At 40.4% G+C, this 25,621-nt stretch overlaps 1 protein-coding gene across 4 annotated transcripts in view; it reads left to right on the top strand.

Moving 5' to 3' along the window:
* The window catches only part of NPNT (nephronectin), a 70,471-nt gene extending 45,552 nt beyond the window's left edge, over positions 1–24,919 (top strand). For 3 of the 4 annotated variants that reach the window (XM_064484405.1, XM_064484399.1, XM_064484400.1), the window contains 4 exons: positions 12,273–12,359; positions 12,846–12,944; positions 20,513–20,769; positions 22,126–24,919. In XM_064484405.1, the coding sequence (XP_064340475.1) occupies positions 12,273–12,359; positions 12,846–12,944; positions 20,513–20,769; positions 22,126–22,236 (554 nt within the window). In that variant the 3' untranslated portion in view covers positions 22,237–24,919. Of the gene's footprint in view, positions 1–12,272; positions 12,360–12,845; positions 12,945–13,727; positions 17,689–20,512; positions 20,770–22,125 lie in introns of those variants that run through there. The other variant, XM_064484402.1, reaches the window with a different exon arrangement.
* The last annotated feature ends 702 nt before the right edge of the window (positions 24,920–25,621 follow it).

The following is a 25,621-nucleotide window of genomic DNA, read 5'->3' as shown; positions in this document are numbered from 1 at the left end:
ATAACTAAAGTTGTACCTTTTGACCACTTTTATCCAGTTCCCCCTTCCCTCACTTCCTACCTCTAGTAACCACAAATATATCTCTTTTTCTGTAAGTTTGTTTTATTTTGTTTTAAGATTCTACATGTAAGTGAGGTCATATGGTATTTGCCTTTCTCTGTCTGGCTTATTTCACTTAGCATAATATCCTCAAGGTCCTTTCATGTTGTCTCAAATGGCAGGATTTTCTCATTTTTATGACTCAGTAGTATTCCCTATATATATGTGTGTGTGCATATACACATACATCTTCTTCATTAATTCATCTATCAGTGGACACGTAGGTTGTTTCAATGTCTTGGCTATTGTAAATAATGCTATGAACATGAGGGTGCAGATACCTCTTTGACTTATTTTTATTTCCTCTGGATATATTCCCAGAGCTAGTATTGCTGGATCATATGGTAGTTCTATTTTTAATTTTTTGAGGAAACTTCATACTGTTTACCATAGTGGCTGCACCAATTTACAATCCCACCAACAGTGCACAAGGGTTCCCTTATCTCCACATCCTCCCCAACACTTGTTATTTCTTGTCTTTTTGATAATGGCCATTCTAACTGGTGTGAGGTGATATCTTACTGTGGTTGTGACTTGCGTTTCCCTGATAATTAGTGATGATGAGCATCTTTTCATGTACCTATTGACCATTTAGTATATCTTCTTTGGACAAATGTGTATTCAGGTCCTTTGTCCACTTTTAATTTGATTATTTGGTTTTTTGCTCTCAAGTGGTATGAGTTCTCTGTATATTTTAGATATTAACCCCTTGAAAGATATATGATTTGCAAATTTTTTTCCTATTCCATCGGTTGTCTTTTCACTTTGTTGATGGTTTCTTTTGCTGTGCAGAAGCTTTTTAGTTTGATGTCATCTTATTTATTTTTTATTTTGTTGCTTGTGCTTTAGGTGTTGTAGCTAAAAAAAATCATTGCCAAGACCCATGTCAAGGAGCTTTATTCCTGTGTTTCATTCTAGAGGTTTATGGTTTTGGGTCTTATGTTCAAGTCTTTAATTCATTTCAAGTTAACTTTTGTGAGTGGAGATCTAGATTCATTCCTTTGCATGTGACTGTCCAATTTTCCCAGCACCATTAATTGAAAAGACTGTCTTTCCTCCATTGAGTATTCCTGGCTCCCTTGTCAAATATTATTTGACCTTCCTTATGTGTTTGGGTTTATTTCTGGGCTCTTGATTCTGTTCCATTGGTCTGTATGTCTGTTTTTATTGCCAGTACCATACTGTTTGATTACTGGGCCTTTATAGTGTAGCTTGAAATTAGGAAGTATGGTGCCTCCTGCTTTGTTCTTTCTCAGGATTGCTTTGGCTATTTGGGATCTTTTGTGTTAGCGTATTTTTAATTAGCTTTTTTTATGATGGCATTTCAAACACAGGCCATGTCTTGAATAAGAATAAAATTCATAAAAAGAATTAGGTATACAGAGTGTAAGTCATACATCCCTATTGTTAAATACTATAAACAGCTATATATAAAAGTCAGCCAACTGGGCAAATAAGATTGTGAATTGAAATGGAAGGCATAGCAAAGTCATATAGTAGATCACAGCTCCTATCCAGTGTGAGATTTCTCCTGACATATTCAGATTTATTTGAAAACTCTCAGAGGTGGGGAACTTAATATAACGTGTGCCATTTTACTTTTAATCTAAGTGTTCATTCATTCAGTCAGTAAACCTTGTCAGCATGTTTTAGAATGCCAGGCCCTGTAGCAGGCATTGGGCTTACAAAGGTAAAACAGAAAAGCTTATAATCTGGTGGAAAAGACAGTTGCCCAGAAGATAACTGTGGGACTATGCTAGTGAAAGAGATTTGTGTGGCACACTGTGGGAGTAGAGCGAAGAGGTATCTAACCCATCTTTGGGCAGGGGCAGTTGTGGGGTGGAGAGGCTTCTTGAGTGAAAAAAAAGAAAGCATTATAGTTTATGGGAACAACACAACAAAGACACAAGGGTAAGAAGCAGCGTAGCATATGCAACAGATTGCCAGCAGGCTGGAGGGTTGAGCTAAGGATTGATGAGAAAACCTGAACAGCTACCCCTTGTATTTGCTGTAAACTGGTGGTTTGATCTAAACTGGAGTCAGGTTGAATTAAAGACTCCAGATTTTTAATCAGTCACTTGGTAAAGGGTGGTCCCACCAATGGAGTTAGAGGTAAAGAAGTTTTGAAGGAAGAAGAGATTTTTCCCTTACTACCAGACTGAAATTGGCAATTTTTCAACCTCTTCCTGAGCCTTTTAATGTGTTCTCTTGTTTAAAAGTCTCTCTTTCTTCCCATTATCCCTCTCTATCCCAACACACATGTGAATTAAAAATAACATTGAAGTTCACTAACAGAATTTAGCAGGCTCAAACTAGGGAGGCACGGAGTTCTGACGAAGTTTGAGAGCACTCATTCTAAGAGAGTGTGATCTTAAAGACGTGCCCTGGGAAAGAATTGCCTTGATCCTGCGCCAGGGCTGTTGCATGCCACAGATAGCACTGCTGCCTTTGGACACTGCTGCCAAAAATTAAATTCCACTCTCATTTCATCTTCAGCCATGGCTGCTGGTTAATGTTAGCACGGATGAGGATATTCTGGACACTTCTTAATTTGCTGTCTGGCAATTATAGCATATGTTCCAAATAAGGGAGAAGTTCTAAGTTTTTAATTCAGAACAAATAACTGGTATTTATTCATTGTGAGAACAGAAAGGAACGTTAACATTCTTTTAGTTCAAGACCATTTATTCATCGAATATTTTCTTCGCTTCCAGTATAATCGTTTCTTAAGCCATCCTTATTCTCTGCTGATCGGACTTTGGCTCTCTTCATTTTATGAATTTTCAGGGAGTGTCAACTACAGCCACTGTTGGGCCATCTTCAAATAGCCCCACACTTCAGTTGTATTTTTCATTACATTGAAAGATATATATTGGTTTAATGGAAGAGGTTGTTAAACATTGCTTTTCTTTATAATGTGTGTGTGTCTATGTGTGTGTGCCCCCCAAGAAAAGACTAAAAAAAAATTATAACACAAATACATCTCTAGCCCAGACTTTTCCCCAAACTCTAGACTTACCTGCAGGTTTAAGCTCTCCAGCTGGATGAAGATACAGGTCTCAAACTCCATTTCTAATGGTCTCTGATCAACACCCCAAACACATTCTACCCACAGCTTTTCCCACCACAGGAGATGGCCCCTCCATCCTACCAATTTCTATGACCAAAGAACTTGGAGTCACCTTAAATTGCTATTCATACCCACATCCAGTGTATGCAGGAATCCTGTTAGCCCTGCCTTCACATCACATCTGAAGTGTGGCTACTGCTCAGTATCTCCAGTGCTGCCACTCTGGCCCCAGCCATCCTTCCCCTGGAGTACAGGTCCAGAATCCTGTATCCAGATGATACAGTTGTGGAATGCAGCATTTTTCAGATTTTAGAAAAGTAATAAGGTGAATATGCTGTATATGGCACACTGAAGCATATTAGTGTTTCTAGGAAACATATGAGTATTGACACTGACTTGGCTACTAACACTATTTAGGCTAGGTTTTGGATTTCAGCATTGTGGCTGAGGAACTGTGGACCTGGATTGCAGGAGCCTCCCAGCCAGTCTCCCTTCTTCGACCCTTGTCCCTCTGTGGTCTCTTCTCAACCCAGCAGCCATTCATATCTTAAATCTTAAATAAAACACCATCGTTCAAAGCTCTGCACTAGCACTCGCTTCCTTCAGTAAGGACTTATGCCCTCCCAGCATCTTACAGAGCCCTAAATGATTGCATCTCCGAGCACGCTGGCCCTCTTTCACTTCATTCCAGCCTCCTTGCTGTTCCTCACACTTCTCCCATCTGAGGATTTTTGTTCCAACTGTTTCCTCTTTCTGGAACACTCTTCCCCCAGCTACTAGCTTATCTCACTTTCTCACCATATCATGCAAATCCCAACTTACCAGTGAGGCTGCCTCGACCCCCCTATTCAGTAATGTGACCTCTACCAACCACCACCACCATACCTGAGCTCACAGCTCTCTACAGTCTTTTTAAAATAGCATTCATCACCTTCTGTATACTACCTTGTTTACTTACATATAAGGTCTATTTTTGCCTCTTATTAGAATATACACCTTTGGAGGACAGAGATCTTTGTCTGTTTTGCTCATTGGTATATCTCAGGAACCTGGATTAATGCCTGGCACATAATAGGCAACTGAATACTATTGTGGAACATAGATGTGAATAAATAGGTCAATTGCTCATACCATCTTAAAATAAAATAATCATCATCATGTAATCACATTTTCCATCCAAAATCTAGTTTAATATAACACATTTAATCTAAGAATTTAAAAATATTCTTTCCTGATTGTTACTTATTTTTATAGTATAAGGGACTTTAAAAATTGTACTTCCACCCTATTTTTTCTCTTTCTCCCCTCCTTCCCTTCTTTATGGAAATTGGTATTCTATTCAGTGGATTATTAAATCTGAAAATTCAATATTAGTGAGAAGGGAAATGATGTTAACTTAGAGATAATGTTTCAATGTATATATTTCCTCGCTCCTGAAACTAACTCAGATAATTTTTCCATTATACTTTTAGTAATTGGAAGTTGGCCTTTGTGAAAGTACACAAGTTTTTTAATGTAAGAGAGATTTAAGAAGCCACCCCTTAGAACAGTGTTTCCTCTAGGAAGAAACAAAATACTATTGAAGCTGGAGTTTTTGTCCTTTCATTACTCCCGCAAAAAAAAAAAAAAAAAAAAAAAAAAAAGGTTCAAAACAGCAGAAAGTTATTTAAACTTCAAGTAAGTGGTCCAGATGGAATAGTTATAATAGCCTTTTTACATCAGAATCCCAGCTGAACCAGAGACCTAAGGTGCTCACTTAGATGGAGTTTCCTAATCCCTACCACACATCGACTGAATTGGACTTTCTAGGGAAACGCTGCTCAGCCTTGAGTGTGTGTAGAAGTCACACAGGGACTTTGTTAAAATGAAAGCTTCAGTTCAGTGGGTCTAGGTTAGGACCTGAGATTCTGCATTTTCAACAAGCTCACAAGTAATATTGCTGATCTAACCACACTGAATAGTAGGGCTCTCAACCATAATGGCAGCTCCAATCCAGCAGAACTATGTCTTGAATGAGGGCAGAATTAGCCAGATTTGGATTGTTTAAAATGTAGCAATTGTGCCTAAAATGTAGCACATAACATCTGGGTCAGTTATAGAACATGATGTAATATGGATCAGATGCTCCTGTGAGTGGTGGCCACATCACAGAACCAGACTGATGGTTGCTGTGCTATTCTAGGTCATGCGAATATGCTGAAATTCCACGCGCCACCAGTGAGAGCAAAATTGTTTGCATTTTAGGGATTGCGTTTTGCTGCATACTGTCTGTAGGTTTTTTTCTCTCATTTCCCTTCTCCAGATTTTTACAGTCTGTGGCTGGTGTGATCACATTGTTCTTAGTTGTGGAATATCATCTCTTTTCTGATTCTGTGTGGTGATGAGTAAAAAGATTGTTTCTACTGAGGGGTGAAAAGGTCTTCAAACTAGTTTGCTTTCTAGTAAACAGTAAGGCCTAGAGAGACCCTGAGAAGATGCCTGACATCTCCCTGAAGATGAAATTTCAGCGAGTGTTCTGAAGGACTGCTAGTAGGTCAGGTTCTGGTGCTGTGAATCCTGAAAGTTTTCAAGACTTTTTATTTATATTTTAATTGGATCCTATGATGACTGGTAAGGAGAAAAAAAAAAGTTCTCTCTGGAAGATATAAATTGAGTTCTTGGTGAATGTGACCACAGTCAGAAATCAGGTATTTTGTGAAGTTGTATGCACATTTGTCTACAGAGCTGTAATGAAGAGTATCGTGCTCATAGCCGCTCTGTGATTTGGGGTATGTTACCAGATCTTCCTGTGCCTTTGTTTCCTCATCCTTAAGTAGGCATAACAACAGTATCTCCCTTGTTGGGCTGCTATGAAAATTAGGTGAGGGAATGTTTGTAAAACTCTAACCATAGTGCTGGGCATATAATGAGAACTCAATACACAATAGCTATACTACTTCTGTGATGATGTAGCAACCATATTTATATGGTAATGATAACACTTCTTACTTAAAAACATAGCCCTATTTTGTGTTCTAGTTTTGAGTTTATATTTTTCTGATGCTTTTTATTATGCTTTATTACAATTTTAATGTTCACAACATTTTAAATGTTATTTTTGGCTAACCAGATCCTTTCAAAACAAATTGTTTTGCAAGTGTGAGCTATCAGGGGAGCAGAGAAAACTGAAAATAGCAAACTGTAACCTTATAGATCCTTTACTTATGACCAAATAATTGGAATGATCTATTTTGTTTAGGTGTTTGTGGTACCTAATTGAACAGCTGTGATGTTAAAACAGAGACGGTATCACCTCAAATTCTTTACCATGCAAATAGTGATAACAGCCTTTTCAGAGGTGAATCTATCTAGGTGGGAAACTTACATGATGTGTCTAATAAATACCAGAAATAAAAGCTTCCTTTCTTCCTTTGAAGTGACTCCTTTGGCTGAGTGCATTGCCGCCTATCCCCCACAGCAGGTGGGCTTCTGGGCCTCCCCAGGTGTGTGTGCTGCCCTCATCCAAGCAGCAAGCAGCCCTGTCAGGGGGCTCGCTGTGGCACCACCTGCCTTCTGTGCCAGTGCTCAGACTCAGTCCTGACAGCGCCTAACCTTCCTGGCTTCCTTTGGCTTAGAGAGGGCAAGGGAACAAAACCGCTCTGGTGGTAAAACCTGGGGGTCTTTAGAGATGGCAGAGTGGGGATGAAAGACAGGGGCTCTAAGAGGTAGTCCCTTGCCGCTCTCCCCCTCCTCTCCTCTTCCCTCTCCTTCCTTCCTTCTCTCCCTCCTCGTTCCCTGTCAGAGATCTCTCTAGATCTGGAAGAGCTGAGTCATCACTGTTATGGTCGCACGCAGATAAGAGCCATCTTTTAGATACTCTATTCTCCTGGGATTGCTCCAGGAAGTGCTTCAAGTCGTTCTGAAACTTCATTAGAGGAGAAATAGGGGAGTCACAAAACTTGGGCTCATTTTTGAGTAGCTGTGTCCACCTTTCCCCAGACACTTGACTTTACCAAGTTCTGCTCTTTACTCTCAGCCCAAAGGAGTCTTTTCAACTTTCTAGATTTTTCCTATGCAGTGAAAGCTTTGGCAAACAAGGATTTTTTCTGTGGAGCCCAGCAACACTTAGCTTTTTGCAAGTAATAAGTAGATGGCTAAGAATGTTCTCTGATGTACTTAAGGAAATTTCCAGTCTTTTCCGATCTTTGGAAATCTCTGGAATCTCTTTTCCAATCTTTTTATTTACTTTTCTGGTGATTTAAAGCCATAATGCATGTGTTCCTTATCTGGAGAGGGAAAGAAAGGGGCAGGGGAGGGTGGGGACGGGGAGAAGGGGAGGAGGAGAGAAAGGCAAGAGATGGCTTCTTAAAACCCTTGTCATTCACCCCCACTCTGTCATCCCTAAAGATCCCCAGGTTTTGCCACGGGAAAGAGCCTTCAGGATATTGGGAAAGCTACATATGTACCATTCTCGTCAGATGAACTAAACCCCTAAGCAGAGAAAGAATTTAAGACAGTGTTATCTTTAATCTTTTAGTCCTACAACAAATGCCAGAACTGGCCTGGGTAATGTCAGGGGAGCCACCCTAGAACAGAAACAGAATTTGCAAACCTACCTTTAATAAACTGTGCTTACATTTTGCTCTAGTAGTTGCTCTTTGGAAGAGGTCTGGCAGTGGGAGGTGTGTATGATAATATTTACAGGTACTTCACTGTGCTGACTTGTAATGCTTCTTGGTAAAAATAAGCAGTTGACTCTTTGGGAAACCTCATTTATGGATGCAGGTTATATATTAATTTACCCCTTGGGAAAATATATTTACTAGAAAGCGCTGGGCGAGAGTTCCTTTTAAGAAGCTTCCTGCTTATCTGTGCGGCTCCTCACAGGCTGCAGGGCTCTCGGGTTCCCCGGCCCTTAGGAACGTCCTGGGCCCCTAAGCCCCGTGCGGCCACGTGTTCATCCGGCTGCCTGCTTGCTTTGGTGCCCATACTCTCCCTTCGTCTCAGTTCATGCAGAAGGTTGTAAGACGCAATGGGAGAGAAGTTTATTTTGGTGGGTGAAGCATTGACCAATGATAGGAAAATTTCTAGAAAATAAATCTTTTAAAGAGTATATGAACATTCTTTAGTTTATGTTAATTTTGGTCATAACTGCCCCTGGACATCCTCTCCCCTCTCCCTGTTTGTTCTCTATGCTACAGCCAGAATGGTGTACCTGACCTGGGTGCTCCTCTGTTAAAATTTCTGAGGCTTCCAGTTTTCACCAGAATTAGGAGCACAACCTTTCAGAGCTTTAAAAGGCCTGGCAGAGTCTGCCTGCCTCTCCTGCACCCTGCCTCTCGCCCTGTGCGCTCTGCACCTATAATGATGTTAGTTCACCCCGTTCATTCTCTAGGGCACTAGCTCGCAGTAACTCATCCTTCACGTCGTAGTGGAAGGATCGCCTTTCAGAGATTTTCATGCATGTGTCCCCCTAGGCTATTCCCTCCCCCCACCCCCCGCCCCGTGCCCTGTCCCTCACCTAAATCTCACATAGCATCCTCTGCTTCTCCTTTAAATCATTTGTTCCGTGGGAGACTGTTAGATGTCTGTCTTTACCTCTAGAATGTGGATCCCATGAAAGTGGCTGTCTCATTGTGGTTTTGATTTGCATTTCCCTGATGATTACTGATGTTGAATACCTTTTCATATACCCATTAGCCATTAGTATATCTTTTTTTATAAAAAATGTTTATTCAGATCTTCTCATTTTTTTAACAGATTGTTTATTATTCTTTTTTGCTACTCAGTTGTATGAGTATTAACCCCTTTATCAGATATACGATTTACAAATATTTTCTCCAATTCAGTAATTTGGCTTTTTGTTTTGTTAATGGTCTCCTTTGGTGTGCAGAGGCTTTTTAGTCTGATGGAATCCCCCTTTTGTTTTTGTTGCCTGGGCTTTTGGTGTCAGATCCAAAAAAACCATCACTGAGACTGCTGTCAAGGAGCCTACTGCCTCTGTTTCCTTCTAGGAGTTTTATGGTCTCAGGTCTCAACATTTCGAGTCTTCAGTCCATTCTGAATTAATTTCTGTGTGTGGAGTAAGATAGCGGTCAGTTTCATCCTTTTGCATGTGGCTGTCCAGCTTTTCTAACAATATTTATTGAGAAGACTCTCCTTTCCCCGTTGTATATTCTTGGTTCTTTTGTCATAAATTAATTGATTACATAAGTGTGTATTTCCTCTGACTGTTTTTTCTAGTCTGTTTTTTGTTTGTTCACTTTTCTTGTGCGTAGTTGAAATCATGCTACTTGAATGATTTTTTTCCCTGCTACTTATTTCACTTACTATTCCAGGGAGCAGGTAGGGGATTTTCTCTTGACACTTCAGTGGGATGCTCTCCCCCACCCTTCTGCTATGTGTGAGGAAGGAGAGTTAGTTCAGTAACTGGGCAGAGCCACAGACTGGAGCTCACAAACCTGTAAGAACTCAGAGCTGCTGAGCATTTCAGGTCTCTAAATCCCTTGGAATGTTTCCCAGTGAAGTGATGAAGGTGTGCCTGGTCATCTGCTGCTAAATCAAATGGTTCTTGGAAACCAAGTGCCTAAAATACTCATGAACCATCTGGCGTTTTGCAAGTTGTTAGTTGGCAAATTCCTTGGGTTTCTGTTTTCCAAATGTGTGTTCTCATCGCTTCCTTTCAACCTCATCCCATCCTGCTTTCTTCATTTCTCAGCATCCTCCAGACCCGGGGAACTCCTTTCTCCAGAGGTTCGGAGCACTTTCTTTGTGCTTGCTGCCTGAAGCAGCCTCTCCTCCCCGACTCCAGCACTTTGCTTTTTGCCTGGAAGGTTCCATGCTCTTCCCCTCTCAGTCTGAATGGCGCTTCTTCAGAGAAGACCTCCCTGATCTCCCTCTTTAAGACAGGCCCTGTGCCAGCAAACCTTTGTACCCACCCTGCCCCTCTACACCAAGACTCTATTTACCATTTAACCATCCTTCATCTGGAAAAAAGGGGGCTGACAAAGTGTCCTAATGCCCCTAAAATAGGGCACTGTAAGACTTGAGCTATTCCAATCCAGAGATAATTTGTGTAAGTTACCCCAAGAGAAGGGAGTAAAAAAGTGATTGTTCTTTAGGTTTGCGGTTTTGTTTTTTTCTTTTAAACTTCCTCTTCGTCATGAGAAATGAAGCATGCTTGCCTGCAACTTTATATTTCTAATGAACAAGAGGCAGTCTACCCCTCAGAGGCCCAAATGGGAAAAGGAGAGCTGGAATTAGATGTGATGGTTGTCAGTTATCTGGGTGTAAAAGAGAGTGGCCAGTTGCCTCCCCCAGGGCACCTGTGATCAGGTAGCGTCCCCAGATCTCGTCCACTGACCAGCTTTTCTTCCCTTGTCTCAGGCTGTGTGTATGTGTAAATGTGAGTGGCAGGGGTAGCGGGAGGTGGTAGGAGAAGAAGGGGCATCACTGTTCGGACTTTGGAAACAAAAAGGAAAGAAATTTTAAAGTAGTAAGCTAAAAATAAATCAGTGCAAATACTATAGGATTGTTACCTAATGTAAAAAATTCTTGCTAAAAATAATTGGAACATGGTTGAAAAGGAACCCTTTTGGCCAATGTCTGTTCCTTGGTGTTCCACATCTTTTACTCCCTGCCTTATAAAAATAGAGCTAATTAAGTTCTGGCAAAGAAAAGGGAGGATTCCCTGGTCATGGGCCAAGAATTCCCCTCCCCACCAGCAACATTTTCACACACTCCCCACCTCCAACCCAGTCACTCTCCCTGACATCATCTGGTGTTTTTCCGTCCTAGCCCACATCAGAATTTAGAGGTGTGGTGTTCACAGGACCAGGTCCTTGCTGGTCTTGTTCACGCTTTCACCCTCTCTCCTCGGGACCTACCCCAGCACTTGGTGTAGGGTGGCAATCAGATCTGCTTTGAATGAGTAACTAACTGTAGATTCATGTGAATCCATTTTCTTTTAAAGTGTATTCTAAAGCTCTGTGCCACTTGTTTCATTTGAGGAAAAGGGTTGACAAAGTACATGGGTTTCTGACAAGCTCTTCCCACTTGTTTAGTAAACACTTAGTGAGTGCCTGTCACTAGGTCAGGCGCTGGAAACGCCCCATGAATAAGGCATGACTGATGCCCTCTGAGACCTTGCAGGCCAGCAGAGGGACAGACACGCATACGTGTAAGTAACTGTAATTCTTTATGAATGAGTGTAATAGAGGCATGTAAACATGAGCCTTGGAAGTGGGGAAGAATTTAATTCGCCTGGAACATGAACATTTCTGCCCTGGGAGTGCTATTTATGCTGAGCCTTGAATGGGGAGAGGAAGTTTAGCAGGTTAATTAGCAGGAACAAGAGCATCCCAAGCTGGGGATGGGGTCAGAGATGTGAAAAATGAATGGCATGTTTGGACAGTCCTGTGTGTTTTGGGGGTTGGATTGTGAAGGCTGTGTCTAGGAGTTTGGATTTGATTTTTTTTTAAGCTTTTATTTATTTATTTAGTTCTTTGTTGTTGTTGTTAATGGAGGTACAGGGAATTGAACCCAGGACCTTGTGCATGCTAAGCATGTGCTCTGCCACTGAGCTCTACACCCACCTGGATCTGACTGTAAAGGAGCCAGGGAACCTGCTTGAGCCCCAAGAGGCTATGGTAGGAAATACAGCTTAGAGTGTGACAGGGACAGACAAGAGTTCACTGGAGAGGGTGGATGCTGTGGTTAGAAAATCGAACTATTCACTGCAATTGAAGCATTTTTCCAATAAAACAGCCTCAGAGTTCATAATGTATCTTCCATAGAAACACATTTTAGAATTTCATAGAGATATCTTGCTAGAAATTGGAAGCTGTTTAAAAATGTATTTTCCAGATAGAATTTTGAATGTATTTTATGTTGAATTTTAGAAACTTTTGAAAATCATTTTTAAAAAATTTTACCCAGATAAATGTTACAGTGTACATCTCTGCAGAACAAACTTCATGAATTTTCATGTGAACTGTAATTGAATGTTTTGGATTCTTCCAAGATGAGTGAAATGCCTAGGTCTTGCCCCTGCCCCACTGTTAAAGGCAATGCCTTGTTGTCAATACCTCATCACAGCAAAACAAAACTCCTCTCTCTCTTGCAGTCCCACGGCAGCCTTCAAATGACTTGTTTGAAATATTTGAAATTGAAAGAGGAGTCAGTGCAGATGATGAAGCAAAGGATGATCCAGGTAGATACCTGCATTCGTAGTGCCGTTTTAATGACATTTTATTTTTTCCCTTTATTTCATGAAAAAAACTTTGTAGATTGTTTGATTACAGCTGGGAAAATTATACATTTTTTTACAACTTAATTTCCTCTATAGTTAAGTCAGTTGAGGAAAAATGGTGACTCATCACTATATTCTTTTTTTAAAAAAAATATTAAAGCAGCATTTAAACTGAGGAGGAAATCATATTGTATAAGTGATGATGTAACAAGGTCATCATTTGGCACCATTCATGTGTTCTGTTATTACAGCTGAGCACATGTGCACAATTGTGCTGAGAGAAGGTATTGTGATTTCCTTCTGACCTCACGGAGGTGTTCTGGCAGGATTGCTGAGTGTGGATAGGAGAGAGCACTTGCTGTACAGACAGCTCTGGTTCACAAATTCATTTTTGTTGTTAGCTGTCGGGTCAATGGTCTACTTATCTTTCTGGTCACTTCCTTGCAGGTGTTTTGATACACAGTTGTAATTTTGACCATGGGCTTTGTGGATGGATCCGGGAAAAAGACAGTGACCTGCACTGGGAACCAGTGAGGGATCCAGCAGGTAAGACCATTCATCTCACCCAACATATTTCAGTTGGAGCCCATCTGAGGCCCCCAGTTCTGCTGATCAGGTATACTGGGACACAGCTCTATGTCGACTTAATAAGAGGGTAAAGACAGCTTGTCCAGCATCCATCTTCCATTTTTTCAGGGAAAACTGAATTTGTTAGCTATCAATTAGAATTATAAGATGACAAGCAGTTTATTAAAAGTCCAGCTAATTTCTTTCAAAAAAAAAAACTTTGGTGAACATAAAATGTATAGATTCATCCTAACATATAATCTTCAAGTTATTTGCAGTGCCCCATTCCCAGGTGTCGAAGAAGTAATACAGTAGGACAGCAGCCATCACAGTAGCCCCTTGTTTTCTCGATGATGTCGTTTTTATTTTTTTAAGATGCAGTCAGTAGAAGGAGACAGTGGAAATTTCTGTGAGATTGTGAATCTCTCTGAAAAAAACCAGTCTGATTTGGATGCTGGAGAAATTAGTTACAAATTACCACCACTTATTCCACACGAGAATGTTATTAGAGAGGTAGATTTAAATATAGGCCCTTGGAAAATTAACAGACTTAAATTGCACACATCCTATTAATCCAAAGTTTTCAGGGCTTTTAAGACATTTTATTGTCTTGTTTCAGGAAGCAAAGCTACATACTGCTGTTGGTTTGTTTTTTTTTTCCCTCCCTTTAGTAGTTAAATCTTTTATGGGTGAGGCCAACTTAATGGACAGCTGAGGAGTTTGGTTTCTTTTTTTTTTGCCTTTCTATACTCCTGATTCTAGACTCAAGGATGAAAGATACAAGACATGAAGAAGAAGTATGTTACTTGTTTCAAAAGCCTAGTTCCTAAGTGCCATCCCAGGCACAGCGAGCACAGAGCACGTACAGTTAACCTGAGAGAGGATGTGCTCTAAGCCAGTTCTTCTCAACTTCCCGGGCGCGTACAGACCAGCCGGGGCCTTGTTGAAATGGACATCTTGATGTGTTTCTCACACGTTCCTGGGGGATAATTTTGGTATTACTCCCTGATGCACATTTTGAGTAGCAAGGTATTAAAGGATTAGTGCAAAAATGTATTTATTAGATCCCCTAAGATTGAACTGTTAGAGATATTAAAAAATGAAAATGGGAGGTAAGCTTTTAAAAAATGAATATCCAATAAATTCAAATGGGGTTTTAGATTTCTTTGAGCTAGAAAATGATTTTTCACGCCACACACACGCCGGGACAGTCCCTCTCATTCTCACTTTCGTGTTTACCTTCTCACTTACTTAAAATTAACTCCGAGCAGGACATTATTATAAATGTCACCGATATCTGTGAATAGTTGTTTAATAGCTACTATAGTTATGACTCATTCATTATCTCAGTTTTATTTAATCTTCTTATTCACCCTGTGAAACAGGTAATACTGTTTTCATTTCACAAAGGCCCAGAACTTACATCAGCTTCCTGAGGCCGCACAGCTAAAGAATGGACTTCGCGTCCAGGCCTCTCTGCGCTGCCCGCGCAGCCACCTTGGCGGTTCAATACCCAGACAGCTGCAGCCTTATTCTGGGGTTTTCCGCACTCACCATCTGGCCCCCACGTCCGGGGGCGGTGTGCACGATCCGATTAGCAGATCTCAGGCCTGTGGAGTTGAGTGACGGCTGACCTGGAGCAGCTCACTAGGGGAGGGAGGTCCTGTAGCAACCCTGTGTAATGCAGTGGGGAATAATGTTCGTGGTCATAATGAATCATTCTTTCAGGTGAGGCACACTGGGGAGAGTGACTCATGCTAAGCTCAGAAGAATTCATTGCACTTCTATGTGGACAGTCTATGTAAAACAATTGATTTTTAGAATTTAAATACCATTTTTTAGTAATTTTCAACACTTTTTATTATTCATCACATATGTAAATGTTGAAATTTGTTGTGACCCCAAATCCACTTGCCCTCTGATAGAAAAATGAGAAGAGGACTGGCAATTAGAATGGTTGACAAAAAAAGGTTTGAAATGGTCGTCTGGCTGTGATAATACAGAACAAGCTGAAAGGAAGTGGTGGCTGCTTGGGTGATAGGGCAGCTCCTGGTGATTGGCTCTGGTTCCCAGGATGCTCTTCTGGGGTTGCTCCAGGTCTTTACTAACAACTTGGATGAACTGGATATTGGAGGCATACTAACCAGTCTGCGGATGACTTAAGGCAGAGGAGACAGTGGCTGTGTGTGCTGATACAGCCAGCAACCAGAAGATTAGATCAGTAGGTCACACTTAACAGGCTGAAATCTAATGGGGATGAATACAAGGTGTAGCTCGTGGTCTAGAAACCACCTACACAACCGTGGGAGGTCAAAGATGTGATTCAGCAGTTAAGTGTGAAAGACTTCAGCGTTTTAGTGGGTCATGAAATCAACCCTGTGTTGTTGCAGCCAAAAAGTTGGGACATTTAAATAGAAATAGATATGTTTTTCAAGAATGGAAAATACCCTTTGGGGTGTTCTTTACTGTCTGAGAAGAATAAAAGTAATTATAGGCACTAGGAATAAAATGCTCTGGCTGGAGAGGTATCTCAAAGCCTGTAGAAAACGAGTGAGGAGCCCAGCAGTTTCAACCTGGAGAAGAAATATTGGAGCAGGGCAGCTTTTCAGATGCATGGCCAACAAATCTATCTCAGTTGTTCTGTCACTACCAGGGGATGAGAAGTTGGTTCAGTAGGTGAAAACTACAGGGGGATGGATTTTTGTCACTCTTAGAACATCTCCATAGAGCTGTCTAGAGAGAAATCAGGCTGATAGAGGAGCACGGGGCTCGGTGGAGCCGTTTGACTGGACGACATGACAAGGTGCTGTTTTGAGAATTAGACAAAAGTCAGATTAACAGATCTCTTACACTGGCTCTGGGAGCCTATGATTCAGAATGAAATGTCCCAGGTAATCCGAGGAGATCAGGCAGCAGGGTTCTGGCTTAGAAAATGGGTGGAAAGACCAAATATGGCAGAGAGTTGGAAGAAGGGATAGGAGGAGGGGCACAGCATAGCATATGTCAAGGTGGAACTGCAGGTGGGCTTTTTAGAATATGTCAGGAAATTCTAACCATATACAGATTCTAACACATACAGATGGGAAGTGCTGATGAAGCTTACTTTTCCGTGCCTGTTTTTCTTCTAGGGAGTTCAGGTGGGGTTGTGTATGTGTATCACATATGAAGGCCAGGGAAGACTATAAGCCATGTAATAAATTATTTTTGCATATTATTCTAGTGACCAAACTAATTGCTTGTTTCTCTCTAGATTATACCATTTGTAAAGGAATGTATGTTTGGATTTCCACGATTCTGATTGATTTTTATGTTGTGCATTTCTTATCTAAGATCCAGATTTGCAAATATTCTTATATGCTAATACCTCTAAGAAAACTCTCAGTTAAACAAACTTACAATTTGGAGAAACAAGTGCATTTGCTCTCCCTCCTTCCTGGTGCTCGTTAGGTTTTGTTTATCATCACATTCAGTCTTGAACTTAATTGTGAGAAGGTGAAATTAATCCATCCTCTAGGGAATGGAAAGTTGTGCTGCAGACAGATGTGGTGTGTGCTACAGGCTTACAACTGTGGCCCTGAACACACGCCCTTCTCCTGCAGCTTCGAGGCCAAAGTTGAGACCCTTTTCCTGGAACCCTAATCCCTGGGGATCAAGAGTTAAAGGCAACTGACTCAGCACTCTTTCTGCTACCCATAGCCACAAGCAATTCATTTAAATATAAGACAAGTATGCCAGCATGTACCTACAAGTATGTCCACTGCAGCATTAAAATACATCACTTTCGAATACATGTAAATGGACAAATAAATCAACAGGGAAAATGAAAGCTCCCTCCCAACCCTGGCTCCCAGTCATCCTACCCGGATGCAACCAGCTTCTTGGTTATCTTTCTGGAGTTAGATTTTTCCACACACCAGCCCCCCCTTCAGTACCTTCTGTCACTTAACCACATTATCTTAAGAGTTAATGTGAGTGTGGACTCTGAAGCCAGGATGCCTGGGCTGAAACCCGGCACCACCACTGATGAGCTTTGATCTCGAGCAGGTTTACTTAAATGGGGTAATCAGTAGTGTCTACATATGTAAAGCATTTAAAGCAGTCCTGGGCCCAGAGTTACCATCAGAATAGTATTAGTTATTGTGGTTGAAGACTGCCGTGTATCAGTATGCGCAGAACACCCTCATTCTTACTAATGGCAGTTAGTTACTCCCTCACTCCTTCCATGTGTTTAACCTGCCGTCCACTGAGGAACATTTCAGTTGTTTCCAGTCTTCTGGTAGTTCATACAATGCTGTAGTAAGTAACTTTGTACAGATGTCATTTCATGTATGTTTGAATGTATCGTTAGGATAAATTTCTACATGTAAATTTTCTGGGTCAAAGGGAATTTGCAGTTTGAATTTGGGTAGATTTTACTAAAATGCCCTTCAAAAGGAGTGAAGCAGTTTATGCTCACACCAACAATATTTAGAACCATCCCTAACACAGATCTTTTTTTTTTTCATCTTTGTCAAGCTTATAGGTGACAAGGCATCTCACTTTTAATTTGCATTTCTTTCAGTGAGAAAAGTTAACCATCTTTTCATTTATTTAAGTCTTTATTTTCCTGTAATGCCCTTTATTTTTCCTTTGTGTTCTTATTCTTGATTTGTAAAAGGTCCTTATGTAAAAAGGAAACTCAGCCTTTTTTGACGTTGCCGATATTTAATTTTTTGCTTATCTTAATATTTTATGATATTTTTATCTTAAGATGAACATTTAGAAGCAACTTAAATGTTCTTCAATAAGAAATTGGCCAAATTATTGATACACTTGCATCTATGAAAAATATTTGTTGACATAAAAAATGGCTGTAATATAACTTGCTTTTTTCATTGAATATAAAAGCTGCAAAAACGTTCATATTCATGTGCATTTGTGTGCATGTATTTACATAAGAATATAAGAAAAGTCCAGAAGTCAAAATGTTAGTATCTCTCTTCGGGTTTAGCATTATGTTTAAATTTTCTTTATGCTCTTATAGATATATTTTCTGCAATAGGCATCCACTGCTTCTTTTATTAGAAAAAAATGAAGCTATTTGTATTTTAGGGATAAATCTCAGCAAACCATAATTATCTTAGTTCTACCTGGATGGGTTTCTCAGCTAGGCAAAAAATATGTATATAAATAAAACCATTTCCTCTCACTTTTTGACCATACAGGTAATAGGAAAAGTAATGGATGGTAATATTTGTAAATTGAAATTGTAAAGGCATGAACAAGTATAGAATTAAAAATAAGGAAATTAAAATTTTATCATCTATGTTTCTGGCAGGTTTGCAGCATTTATTATTTACCCAAACTGCCCCCCCCCCAAAGCTTTAAATATTATGATGTTTTAAACTGAAACCATGAAAATATTTCATGTAATTTTATATTTAAGCAGTATTTTGGAATCAGAAGTGAAATTTTTCTTTAACAGATGATTTGTTTGGAGTGGTAGATCAGTTTTTCGCTTAGCTACTGTTCCCACTTTGTAATATTTCCATTTATTAAAAATGGAAGGAGTTCTTCAGGGTAAAACAACAAAAACCTTGATGGCCACAGAGTAGCTCTATAGGGGAAAAATAATTGTAGCCTCATTTATAGAATTTTAAATATCTACACAAGAGTCTATTGACTCCTTTATTAGGATGCCTTGGTTTTTGTTAGGTTGTCTTGTTTGCAAGCAGCATCTGCATAGTGATGTTAGTATACATTCCATGGGGACTTAAGGTAATCCTTGTTTCCTTAAAATTTGCAGGTTAACTATAATGGCCTTATATCTTAGTCTTAACCAAAATACCTATGATGATTCAAAAGCTGACTTGTGGGAAGACATTTAAAAGCCATGTAAATATTTTGGCTCAAAATATCCTTTGGATTAATATGGGGAACACGGGGGCAGAAGGAATGTTAAAAAAATGTGTTTTTGATGAATCAAGTACATGACTCAGGGAATTATTTCTCTGTAGTTTTTATTGTATTCTTGGAACATCATTTATTCAACAAATGGCATTAAACTCCTACCATATACTAGGATGTAATGGGGTGGTTTGGAGGAAACTTTGGTTCTGATATCAAAGAGTTGACAGTCTTCTGGGGGAGAGACGTGTAAACCAGTGATTCTTGTGCTGAATAGGGGTTCAGGCAGTTCTGAACTCAAATTGTTACTCTGCCACTCACTGGCCGGGTGACACCTTGGGTGACTTCACCTCTCAAAGCCTTAGTCTTGTTTTGCAGATGCAGAAGCTAACAAGTGTTCACTTCAAAGGCTTGTTAGTAGGGCTAAATGAGACGCTCCCCGCAGAGCACTCGCATAGAACCTGGTGCATCACAGATACACATACCATCTGACTGGTCCTTTGAAGACTCAGAGGGGACTTGGTAGAGGAGAAGTCACTTGAAGAGTAGGACATCCCAAACCTTGTCATGTCCAGTACAGATTAAGCACAAGAAATGATGGTTTATCTTTCCAATGAAAAATAGGCAGGTTTTCTACCAAAACAGATACACGTGTTGAGCATTCCAACCACATTTTCCTTTAGCTAAGTCAGTGTTGAAACTGTGTTTTTCAGTTGGCTGCAATAAAACAGGCTGAGGGGCACAGCCTTTGTACATGAATTGAGCTTCAAAATACAACTTGCCACTTGCCCTCTCCTGAGAAGCAGCACCCCCCACTTCACTGCTGCTCAAACTTTTTTCCCCCTTAACTGCAGTTCCTCTAACAATTGAGGGAAGCAAGTCTATAGCCCTAGGAATCTAAGGCATTATCAAAGTGACCTTCCCAAAGGGACAGTTTTTATTAACTTTTTGTGTTCATGTATATGTAATAGAAAATTGATATATTACTTTCATTATATTGTTATGGATTTGTTTTTATATAAAACGTTTTAAACTACTTTCAAAGCAAATGGATGCTGCAGGGAAGATGTGATGGGTTTCCAGAGCATTTCTGCATCTTGGAGTTAGGTGTGAGAAGCACAGCCAACTCATTTTTAAAGGACTCGTTTCTCTTTAGAGATTTTTTTTTTTAAGTGGGGAGGGGAGAGAATAAACAGGTCTAGTGCCTCCTTTAAATCATCATCTGCCCTACTGTCTGGAGGTAGGAAATCCACCTAGAAACGTCTCCCTGGCAACTTAAGCCAACCACCCTACCAGCCAGCCAGCGCGACAGGGCAATCACAGATGCGTGAGGATCCAGAGGCAGCGACTGTGTGCACGCCTGGGTGTGTCTGATCGTATGTAGCTGGTAACAGGCATAGTGTTAGGACCGCTAATCATTGTGTGTCCTTGGCAGAATCTGTATTCCCCCTGAGCAAAGGGAGTGAGTGTTTTCTGTAAATATAAAACCATAGAATTTAAGACAGCCATAGATATAAGTCCTGTGTTTCTCCTTCAAAAATCTGGAATTCTTTACAAATGGCCGGCACAGTCTGTGGAAACAAGAGAAGGAGAAGCCGCGGCCGGCCGGCGGGGCCGGGCCGCGGGGCTCGCCCACACAGGCCCTGCTCTTCCCCCTGCAGGTGGACAGTATCTGACAGTCTCGGCAGCCAAGGGCCCCGCGGGGAAAGCCGCGCGCTTGGTGCTCCCTCTCGGCCACCGCCTGCACTCAGGGGACCTATGCCTGTCGTTCAGGCACAAGGTGGCGGGGCTGCGCTCCGGCACGCTCCAGGTGTTTGTGCGGAAACACGGGGCCCACGGAGCAGCCCTGTGGGGAAGAAATGGTGGCCATGGCTGGAGGCAAACGCACATCACCTTGCGAGGGGCAGACGTCAAGAGCGTAAGTAGACCCGCCGAGGAGGCAGGACCTGGGAGGTTTCCTTTCCGAGGACGGCTCTGGGGTCGGCGTCGGAAGCCTTTGCTGTCCGTTCGTTCAGGCCCAAAGCTCAGCTCGTGCTTTTTGTGGGCGTGGGGACCCTGTGCGTTGCCTCTTTCTGTAGTCCCTTTTCTCCTTCGTCCGTTCTCCATCGCAACCAGGACCACCTCCGCTCTCCCCACCCTGGTGAAAATCCCCTCTTTTTAATGACAAATTTTAGCGGTTGAAAAGGTGGAAAAGTTAATCAGAAGAAACGTCGAAGGGCGACGGTGGGCTTAACTACCTGCTTTTCCTTAAACTGCTTATACTTCAAACTTTGACCACCATGAGTTACCCTCAAGTGTTTTTTCTTTCTTTTCTGAAATGTTTCTTTAAAGTCTTTTTTTTCCCCCCTTTGCCTCAGAGATCATAGTTAAGCAGCCTTGGGTGGGAACCAGAACAGTATGTTTGGAAAATATTATTCTATTCAGGACAGGATGTGGGGAAAACTTTGATTGAATATATAAACTTTATCTTAACTAATTAGTCATAGGTAGAAGTAAAATGATCTATAACAACCCACTGAAATAGTGAATATATTTGGAAAAACTGTTTTCTTTATGTCAATACTTACAAAACTGGTATAGGTATAGGTAAAAGAAAGGTTAGACTCCATTAAGACAGCTTTTATCAGAGTCTTGGATTTTGTTTTACTGTTTTTCTCTTAAAATTTTTCTTAATATTTATATCATTTGGAGAAACAAAACATTGTTTCACAGCATAACATAGGTTTCTGTTCTCAAAGGAGCAAGGATGCTGTACAGAAGATAAAATACAAGAAAGGTTTTGCTCTTTACATAAGTGAAACAAATGGAACTGGGGTGTTTGGTTCTATTCCATTTTAGGCATCAAAGCTAAATTAAATTAACCCGGAGGAGGGACTAGAAAACCTCTAAGAGGCTGCATGATTATGATCTTTCAGATCTTTGGCTCCTAATTTCTTGCCTTTTATGACCCATCACACTCTTCTGTCTTTGGGAAATCTTTGACAGAAGTGTCCAGTTCCTAATCATTCCTAAATGGAGGCAGTCTATCATTTAGAATAGCTTTTTAAAGTGTAACTGATTTTGGGTAATGTGGTCCAGTTAACAATTTACTGATGACTAAAATTTCTACCAAAAGGCAAGCCTCAGGTGACACTGGCACCTCTGTTCTAGTCTTTCCTTCTGTTAAGTAAGTTTACTGTTCAGTTTTGGGGAAAGTTTGCGTTTGTTTTGCTAAATGAGCGGGCATTGGGAAGGGGTAGAGGAGGCTTGACTGGTGTGTGCGTTCTCTCCCTAGGTCATCTTCAAAGGTGAAAAAAGGCGTGGTCACACGGGGGAGATTGGATTGGATGATGTGAGCTTGAAAAAAGGCCAGTGCTCTGAAGAACGCGAGCAACTCCAGAACTAGCCATGAACCCCCATGTTGCTCCCTCTTCTTTTTCCAATCTTCACCACCTGTCCTCTCCTCCCTCTTATCAGGCCTAGAAGAGTGGGTCAGGAGAAAGTCTGCTTGGTGACCCACATCTTGCTGGCCTGCTTTTGTGCAATCCCAATGAACAGTGACACCCCCCCTTGAAATACAGGGGGCATCTGTAGAAGCATCCAAAGCCATCTTTGGGTGTTACCTTCCAGCCGATGTCTCTTTTTAAGAAGGCCTTCGGCAAGTGTGACCTATACCCCCTTCATCCTAGTTACAAGGTGTTGTTCCTTGCAGCAAATTATGGGTGAAGTTTTCAAAAGAAATCTGCAAATGGCCATTCTGTTATCTGTTCAGTGTTGTACCACGAGTAGTATTGACTTCTGCTAAGATACGTTGTACAATGTGCTTGTGAAATTGGTTTATCCTCTCCACTTATTAGTTCTGGTCTGGCCTGAACTCTGACTTTTACTGCCATTCATTTTATAAAAGAAGGGTGTATAACATATCAAGATGCATTTATTCTTGTTATCTGTATTTTTCTTTTTAAAGACGATTATGTAGAGTGGGCACGTAATCTCTTGTTAGTAGTATTGTGTTTTGTGTAAATGTGCTATTGATATTAAGTAGTGACGTGTTCCCAATATTTACAGACTCTAGTTGCAAGGGAAAGGCAGCTTGTGATCTCTTGAGTTAAAAAATGCACGGTGGAATGTCATTTAGTTCCATGACCTTATATTGGCAGCCAGAGAAAATTGGAAGAGGTGTCAGTTTGTGGTAGTGAGGGGATGAATTTCTTAATGGCCTTGAGTTTGATCACAACAAAGGATAGTGACCATTCAGGTTGACAGGAAACTGCAGTTAACCCATAAAACCTTCACTGTTTCAGGCTCCACTTTAAAACCAACAGCTTTTACCCTAACAATAATGGCCCTTTCTGGTGATCTTAAGAAGCTTTATGAAAGTTCTGGTTGTTTCAGAAAAAAGGTTCTGTTTATGGAAACAGGGTGAGGGAAAGCATGGGGGGAAGCTCTGTTGAAACAGATTCTCCCACTCATTTTTAAATCAGTTTAAATTTAGGGGGGCCTAGATCATAACTTATGCGCTGCTGTGTCAGGATGGGATGGGGAGCAAGTCCCATGCTTTGAGGCACTGGATGTGTCAGAATGGGATTCACACACACACTCAAGCAACAGGACAAGATTGGAATTCTAAGATCTATGAACCCCCAACTCTGTTTCCTCCCTGTAAATTTTACCTTTATATTGAAAATATACATAACTTTTAAAAGGCAACTTATTCCTGAGGCTTTTCATTATTTCTGATTAAGTAATCAAAATATTTTCTGCTGTTTTTGCCAGGAATCACAAAGATGATTAAAGGGTTGGAAAAAGAGATCTATGATGAAAAATTAAAGGAACTGGGATTATTCAGCGTGGAGAAGAGAAGACTGAGGGGCAAACCATTGCTGGTTTTCAAGTATATGAAGGGTTGGTACAGAGAGGACGGTGACCAGCTGTCCTCCACATGCACTCAGAACAGAACAAGAGGAAGCAGGCTTAGGCTGGAGTGTGAGGGGCCATTTCCTGGCAGGGACAGTTGTTAATTAGAAACCTTTGTTTAAACCAAAAAAGTGTGAATTTTTTGAGGCTTTTAAAAAATTAGATAAGGTTTTTTTTTTTTTTTTTTCTATTTAAGATGGTTAAAGATGTTCTTCCCTCAAGGCAGAGTAACAATAACAGAATCTCCCTAAAGATGTTTTAATCCTATTACTATGCAGTGAAAATCTCCAGAACTAAATAACTTGAACTAGGCTAAGGTCTAATTTAGGTATTTTTTTCTTGGCCTCCTAATGGAAAGGAATCAAAAAGGGGAAAAGCCCACCAACTGCTGAGCTCACTAAATGTCTCTCCCTTTATGTCAAACCTAGCAGTATTAAAATGAAACAAAAGCAAAAAAAAAAAAAAAAAAAAAAGTTTAAAATCTATTTATTCCAAAAGAGTCTGATGGACAGACATTTTAGTATCTCAATAATGTTCTAATGTGGTAGTATATATTTCTTTTTTCTTAGTAAAGGTATTGCCCTTTCCCTTGCTTAATGGATATTACAAATTTTTAAAGAGATCATAGCAAAGAAAACAATTTAGAGAGATTTTTATCTGGTGCATTCTCTCTGCAAGGTGTGTGACAACCTAACCAGGCTACTGATAGAGTGCCATGCCCAACACCACTGCCAGGACCTTTCCTTCACCTGATGGTGTAAGTTTCTCTTGTCAGTTGGAACCTCCCAAGTTCCACAAAATGGTAATGTTTTGGAACAATTGGTACAGTAGAATGTCTTTCATCATTTAACTTGGTGGAGGCAAGGCCAGAGGGGGACTATAAATCAGTAAGCCTTTGAGTCAAAGCCAGAAAATATGGCTTTAGATCCGTTTTTAATGATTCATTTCCTTTTTGGTCACGTAACTATACAACTGAAGATGAAAGGGGAGAATAGAAAATTTCACTTTTAGGTGCCAATAATACATTGCACTACACTGATGGAAGAAGTTATCCAAAGTACTGTATAACATCTTGTTTATTATTTAATGTTTTCTAAAGTGAAAAATGTTTGTGGTTTTCCAGACAGCCAAATAAAAATAATTCTTTGTAAATAAAAACACTGTTAATAATACCAGTTGTCTATTTCTTGTTTTGAGTTTTTGGTTTTTTTTTTTAACTAGGAGAAGAATTATCAGGGTAATTTGATTTTTTATAAAAGCCATCTATAGTAGAACCTCTCTACTACTTGGAAGATTGGGGACAAAGATATTGCCCATATTATTATGCCTCTGGGTTATAAAATATGAGGCACTTTTTGTTCACGTGCACAAGAGATTAAAGGATCACTGTAACATAACTAGAGCAATTTGCTAAGGTATGACTTCTTGTATCTCATTTAGTTGTAAACATTTGCCTCAAACCCTTTTAGGTAAAGGCAGGATAAGCTATAAGTAAAGATATAAATATATATGAATTAGAAGCACAAAGTCTTTTTTACTAGTACTGTATTGTTAATTTATGACATTTTACTCATAATCTTTCCTGATGGAGAAAATAACTATAAGGAAATAAAACTAACGGTATCATTCAATATCAAAAATTAGTCCTCAGTAGAGACTATGCTTAATGGCTTCTTTCTGATACTCAGGGAACCCTTAGTGGCTAGGAGACTCAAGTTTTGGATACATACTTTAAGCAAAAGGTAAAGAAAAACTGCAGCCTCCTTATCTCAGAGTTGTTTCTTTATCTCAGAGATCCTTCCTAATCATCCCCAGGAGACCTGAGAAAGCTGAGGTTTTCCAGAAGTTAAACCTCTTGTGAAACTGAGGTTGTA

Source organism: Camelus dromedarius, chromosome 1 (assembly GCF_036321535.1).
Source record: "Camelus dromedarius isolate mCamDro1 chromosome 1, mCamDro1.pat, whole genome shotgun sequence".
NCBI classification, from domain to species: domain Eukaryota; kingdom Metazoa; phylum Chordata; class Mammalia; order Artiodactyla; family Camelidae; genus Camelus; species Camelus dromedarius.
This window is presented reverse-complemented; position numbering and strand designations above follow the sequence as displayed.